The 6743-nt window shown below is 50.4% G+C and overlaps 1 protein-coding gene across 1 annotated transcript in view; it reads right to left on the bottom strand.

Moving 5' to 3' along the window:
- Positions 1-15: 15 nt before the first annotated feature.
- ALK (anaplastic lymphoma receptor tyrosine kinase) overlaps positions 16-6743 on the bottom strand; it is a 579333-nt gene continuing 572605 nt past the window's right edge. Inside the window, 3 exon segments of the mRNA XM_006767430.2 lie at positions 16-2518; positions 4691-4781; positions 5573-5707. Coding sequence (XP_006767493.1) covers positions 1844-2518; positions 4691-4781; positions 5573-5707 — 901 coding nt within the window. The 3' untranslated portion in view covers positions 16-1843.

The raw sequence follows: 6743 nt of genomic DNA, 5'->3' as shown, positions 1-6743 counted from the left end.
CGAAAAACAGCAATAAAGAGTCGGCTGCGGAGGCGTGTGCATGCTCCCCGTTTAATTGGTCACTGGTTACAGATGCGAAGTGACATGTTCAGTTCTGGCGTTCCTCTGCCGCCATCCCCCGGGAGCACGGTTCTCCAGGCGTGAGTCTTGGCCCCTTCGGGTGGTTTGTGAGCTATGTGGATGTTGACATAATTAGACTATTGACTTCTGCGCCTGGCATGAGCCAAAACGTTCCTGATATGGTTATTTAGAGATGAGTTCATTCTGCCCGATGAAAACACGTAGCTAAGAAGGTGAGGAAAAGTGGTCAGCGCGTCTGCCGATGCACAGAGCCGCTGGCCGGGCCAGGGGTCTGTGTGGGAGGCGTGAACGCGGCCTGGTGCTGTCAGAACAGAATGGCTTTCCCACGGCCAAGGCGATGCTCCAGATGCGGGTGAACCTGGAGGTCGGGAAGGTGGTGTGTGCACAGTGCTTTTGCTGGGAATGCTCAGAGTCCCGCAGGTAACAAGGCTTTCCTCCCAGAGCCAGGCTTTGGCACAGTTAGGACCAGGAGCGGACCTGGGCAAGAGGATGGAGGCAGAGCAGACAGAAAGAATGGGATCCGAGCTTCCTGGTAAAGCAAAGCGTTGCTGCATAAGTGCGTGTGTAATATTTTTGTGGAGATAAATTATCTGTGAAAACCAAGCTCAGAACCCCTACTTTGTGACAGGCGCGGCCAACCTCAGCCCTCGGTGTCCCTTAATTCCTGCGCTCACTGCCCCCCGAGGAGAAATTCTTGGTTTCAGTCTGCATTTGATAGCCATGCAGATGATGCTGTATTTCAGCAACTCTGCTCCCATGTGTGCTGGGGTCACATGACCAGGAGAGACAAGGGGGCGAACACGGGGAGGAAGGATGCTGGTCCCGCAGGAGCGCCTCTCAGGCCACCCGAGGACTTTTACTCCAAAGACCTGCCTGTCACCCGTAGGAACTCCAGCCCGGCGGCGTTCATGACCAAACGCAGAAGGTTTTGGCCCAGACGGACTGACATGAGCCCATGAGAAGGGTGTGTTTCTATGCTGCGATGTGTCACAGCTGCTTCAAATTTTTATTTTTAAATGATCAGAGTTTATTTTAGTGGGAAGTTTTAAAGTAGTTGATTTAGATCTTTAGTCCAGTGGGAAACCTCACTTCAGTTGCTCACTTTGGGAGGAGGTTTTCTTAAGGCATGAGGTATATTGATAGAATGCTGAGCGTGTCTGCGCCAGGCTCGACCACTCGAAGGACCTCCTGCAGGTGAGAACATGCACGTTTCCTCTAAACCTCCGTCACTATCACATGTTACCATCGTCAAGGAGTAGCACGATCGAAAGTGTCATCTGATGTGACGCTTCAGTTACTTGTCCATGAATTTTCTTCTCCAAGTAGAGAATGTCCTTCCCATGCTGACTCGTCACACACAGCTCCTCTTTGCCCCGCCCCCCCCAGTGGTCCAGTCCACAGCACCCAGGTTAGGGTGCATCCCTGGCTCCAGGTGCGGCCTCATGAGTGAGCAGCTCCTCTGACACCCCCCAGCTGAGGAGGCCCCAGGATGTGGGCCTCAGCCGCGCACGACAACCTTATGCAGCCAAACCCGGCCTCGTATCTCCCACTTGTCTGTATGACATGTTTTTCTTTTGAAATGATAGGATGAACCCATGCTCAAAACCTGTCGAAAGCATTTGGAAAACACAGCTTTGATGTGGCTCTTCAAAACAAGTTGGCACGAAAGGAAAAGTGGCGTTTGGTCTGGCTTGTGGAGGAGCCGTGGCCCGCCCCCCTCCGTGGGCTCAGGGTTCCCCAGGAAAAGAGGCGAGGGCCCGGCTCAGGGCCCAGGCTGGCTCTGGAGGGCCGTGTCCTCGTAGTGACCGGCCCCGGGGGCGGCGGCCTCTAGGGGCAGGCCCTGCTGCTGGTAGCCGTAGTTGACAGTGCCGCACGGGAAGTGACGCAGCCTGAACAGGGGCACCTCCTTCACGCTGGCGGTCAGCGAGGACGGCTCCAGGAGCAGGGAGGCCCCGGGGACTCTGCCCGCTGCTGCGCTGGGTGGGATGGGGCCCCCGGGCCCCGGGCCTCCCCTCTCGGGTTCCTTCTGTGCTGGAGGGCGGGCCTTCCTGGCTGGTTTCTCTGTGAACCACGAGCCGTAGGTTGGGTTCCACAGGCTGGTTGGCTTGTTTCGGGACCGCTGGACTTTGTGCAGCTCAGATGGCGGGTTCGACTGAGCGAATGCCATGTTAACGTGTCCCCCTCCCACGGCCGGCCCTCTGGCGACTCGAACGTTGACCTCTGCCGCAGGTGGCTTCCTCACCGCCTTGCCCGAGGAAGTGGAGGGCAGGGGGGCCGGGGCGGCTGGGTCCTGCCTGGCCCCCCCTTTCCCTGCGGCGGGAGAGACTAAGAGAGGAGGGACTCCCTCAGGGTCTTTGGGCCTCACGGGCACTTTCTCCTCCTCCTCCACGAGTGGGCCGTATTCTATTGGCAAAGCCGTGTTGATCACATCTGGATCCTACAGGCAAGAGAAATGAACTGATTAAAACTCAATCACAGACACGAAATGTCGGATCTGGAAGATACCTGAGCAATGATCTCACCCACACTTACTTTCCTGAGGAGGAAACCATTCAGTGTTTATTGGGAATATGGTAATGTACAGGCACTGGGGAATAAGAAACCAATGGGAGCCTGGCCAGTGTAGCTCATGGTTGAGCATCAACTGTCCACTAAGAGGTCACTGGTTCGATCCCCAGTAGCAGGGGGCATGTAGGAGGCAGCTGATGGATGATGGTGTTTCTCCCTCATCGATGTTTCTCTCTCTCCCTCTGCCTTCCTCTTGCTTTAAAAATCAATAAAAACATTTTATTTTAAAGCAGCCAATGGGGAGCCCTCCTCACCCTTGACGAGTGCAGGATAAGCCCTGGGATAGAAGCCGTGCAGGGTGCTAGAAGCATCCAACTGCCTGGGCAGGGGTGGGGGCAGGAAAGGCTTTGCAGAGACCACTATTGGGCAAATCTTGCGGATTAGTGGATTAAAAACTTATAAACTAGTTTAAAAAATTATTCCAGCCCTAACTGGTTTGGCTCAGCGGATAGAGCATCGGCCTGCGGACTGAAGGGTCCGATTCCAGTCAAGGGCATGTACCTGGGTTGCGGGCACATGCCCAGTAGGGGGCGTGCAAGAGGCAGCTGAATCGGTTTCTCTCTCATCGAAGTTTCTAACTCTCTATCCCTCTCCCTTCCTTTCTGTAAAAAATCAATAAAATATATTTTAAAAAATTATTCCAGTCTCTTCCGAATAAAATGTTTCTAAAAAGAGAACTCTCTGTGTCTGACTCCAGGGTTGTGTGTGTGAGATGGGGCAAGGAGGTGGGGAGGGAGGAGACACCGTCCCATGTTGGTTGACAAGGTTTCTATCTTCCTGGCTGCCTCCCGCTCTCCTCATGTTTGGGTGGGTGATGCATGACTGTATTTCTCATATTGTTACACGTCAGATGTCACAGAGCAGTGGCTCACCAGTCCGGGTGTGATGGGCCCTTTGTGAACCCCGACAAATGCCGAAGCGCTGCGAGGAAAACCATTCACACACCAACTCTGTGCTATTTTCGTCCACAGATCGTATTTATGGCCACGGAATGTAATAGAGAAAAGCAAAAGCAGTTGCCAGAGATTTGAGAAAAATGTGTGGGAGGAAATTTAAACTTGGGGAAATTTAAGTCTTTAATATGTTATGCAATTTGGGACAACCATGACTGCAGTTTAACAGAAAGCACATGGATCGAGTATTCATCAGTAAAGAGTTTAAGAATAAAAAATAACTACCTTTTGATTCTCATTTATATTTTAGCTCCTCTGTTAATTATTGATGTCTATACTGAGTCATTCAACCTGTGCTCAGACAGCCCAGCCGGTGTGGCTCAGTGGTTGAGCATCGACCCATGAACCAGGCAGGAGGCCTTGGTTCACTTCCCGGTCAGGGCACATGCTGGGGTTGAGGGCTCCATCTCCAGTGGGGGGCGTGCAGGAGGCAGCCGCTCCATGATTCTCTCTCATCATTGATGTTTCTATCTCTCCCCCTCCCTTCCTCTCGGAAATCAATAAAGGTATATATTTTAAAATGTGCTCCTATAGAGCCATCGGTTTTTAAGAGGCTATCCCAGGGGCCCTCAAACTTTTTAAACAGGGGGCCAGTTCACTGTCCCTCAGACCGTTGGAGGGCCGGACTATAGTTTAAAAAAAAACTATGAACAAATTCCTATGCACACTGCACATATCTTATTTTGAAGTAAAAAAACAAAACGGGAACAAAGACAATATTTGTATTTGCATGTGGCCTGCGGGCCGTAGTTTGAGGACCCTTGCCACACTTTTGGCAAGCAGGGGTTTCCCATACTTCCCTGCAGATCCGGTTTTCTTCAGTAAAACATGAGGTGCCTGATGGGAATTTATGCTGGTGAATTGGGTTGATTCCCTATTGAGTGGCAGCCACGCGTCATGTGCTGCTGAAGAAAGCAGCAGCTACTGGTATTAACTATAAAATCTGCAAGCTGAGGGCCCCATCATTTTACTTTATAGATAACATTCATCCTCACAATCCCAACTCACATCTTCCGGCTGGGTTAACTTTTATTTCAGTTTCGGCATTTGCCGTCAGGAGAAGTTGCTGACGGGGGGCAGGTCTGTACCTGGGTGCAGTATTCGATCCTCTCCAGGATGGTGGCGAAGTTGGGCCTGTCCTCGGGCTGGTGCTGCCAGCACTGGGTCATTATCCTGTATCTGAAAGAAGGACCAGCACATTCCTTAAAACAGGAGAAACAGGATGAAACGTACATTTCTTCTCCCCACACTTTTCTAAGTGGGACGGGGGATAGGGATAGGGGTGGTGGGGGGTGGTGGGGGTGGCACTGCCTTTGAGGGTGGTAACCCCAGGTCCCATGTGGTTGGCATATGCTGCCCTCTGCTGATAGGACAAGGAATCGTGCCAAGTGTAGAAGCTAACACCAAGGCCCATGAACACAACCATCCTGTGTTCCCATTAAATACGGCCCTCTCATCCATTCCTGAGTTAAAGTCACCTCTGGGAGGAATAACTGATTGCACTGCCCATCTGCCTTGCTTGTGGCTAGCAGGTGAGGGGTGCCAGACAGGACACAGAAAATGCGGGGAATGGGCAAAAGTAGGTTTACAGTTTCGAGCATGCAAAGCAAAGAAGTTATTCTTATGAACAAACATAAACCCACTTTTGCCCCACCCTGTGTTTAGGGGACTCAGGTACAATGGTGTTGGGTAGAAGGGGTGGAGGCCAGGACACACATTCCTGAGGAGTGTGAGCTTGGTGAGCCCATGGCCTCCCGCCAGCCAAAGGACATCTCTTTGGGGTTGAAGTTACTGCTTTTGGGGCCGGAAGACTAACCCATCCCACTGGAGTCACAGACTCCATTAAGGGAGCATTAAGGGGGTCAGCCACCTGCCTTTCCACCTTAACAAAGAACATGGGGCTGCAGATGCTTTTTGAAAAGGAGAACTGTGCTTAGTAACTTGCAGAAATGTCCCTAAAAGAGTCGTACACAGGCCCAGGGCAGTTCTTCGGGGGGTCCATCCGTCCTCCGCTGGTGACGAACTCCAGGACCTCCTGGTTGCTCTTGCTGGGGTACGGCATGTATCCAAGAGAGAATATTTCCCACAGCAACACTCCGAAGGACCTGTGCATGGGAGACACGGATGTGGATACACACACGTGTACATACACGGGCACATGCATAGATATACATATGGACAGACACACGGACAGACACACACACATGTACATACACATACACAGATGTAAAATTTTAACTTTTTTATTACACACGTTCCACAACAGAGAATTGTTAATATGGAAAGATGAGAAAGCCACGTGCAATGCTCCGTAAAAAGACCATTATTATTAGCATGTTGTTGTTTTGGTTCTACTCAAGTTTCTGTGCTTAGATTTTTTTGCTGCTGTTGTTAATCCTCACTCGAGGGTATTTTTCCATTGATTTTTAGGGAGAGTGGAAGAGAGAGGGAAAGACGGAGAGAAACATCCATGTGAGAGAAACACATTGATTGGTTGCCTTCTGCATGAGCCCCAACCAGGGCCCGGGCCGGGGAGGAGCCTGCAACCAGGTATGTGCCCTTCACCGGAATCAAACCCAGGACCCGTTGGTCTGCAGGCCGACGCTCTATCCACTGAACCAAACAAGCCTAGAGTCTCTGAACCTTGATTTCTTTCAAATTCCATTATAACATAACATTTTCCATGCTAATAAACACATTTTATAAATAGAATTTCAAATAGTATAAAAATTCCCACGGAGTAGTTTTATCATATTTGCCTTATCACCTAAAATTTTTTAAATATTTAAAATACTATGATGAATATCTTTGCATTTTTTTTAAAAGGACAATTTGCTTAGGATAAATTCCTTGAATTTAGTATTAGAATAACCTAGTAAGTTCTAGTATAATTCTAATGAAATGACTAGATCAGAAGAATACTAACTCTGAAAAGTTCTTGACACACATTCTCCACTTGACTTCCAAACGCGTCACTCTGACCATCAGCCAGCCTCGTGCAAGAATACGCCTGACCACCACCACCACCCAGCGTTCTCTCTGCTTGACCAGCTCCTGCTTCATTCTTTCCAGCTCTGGCACCATCGCTCACTTACTGGCTCACGCTGCAGACATGGGCATCGTCCTTGATCATCACACTCT

This window comes from Myotis davidii, unplaced genomic scaffold (genome assembly GCF_000327345.1).
Source record: "Myotis davidii unplaced genomic scaffold, ASM32734v1 scaffold238, whole genome shotgun sequence".
Lineage (NCBI taxonomy): Eukaryota > Metazoa > Chordata > Mammalia > Chiroptera > Vespertilionidae > Myotis > Myotis davidii.
Note: the sequence above shows the minus strand (reverse complement) of the source record. Positions and strands in the feature narration are given on the sequence as shown.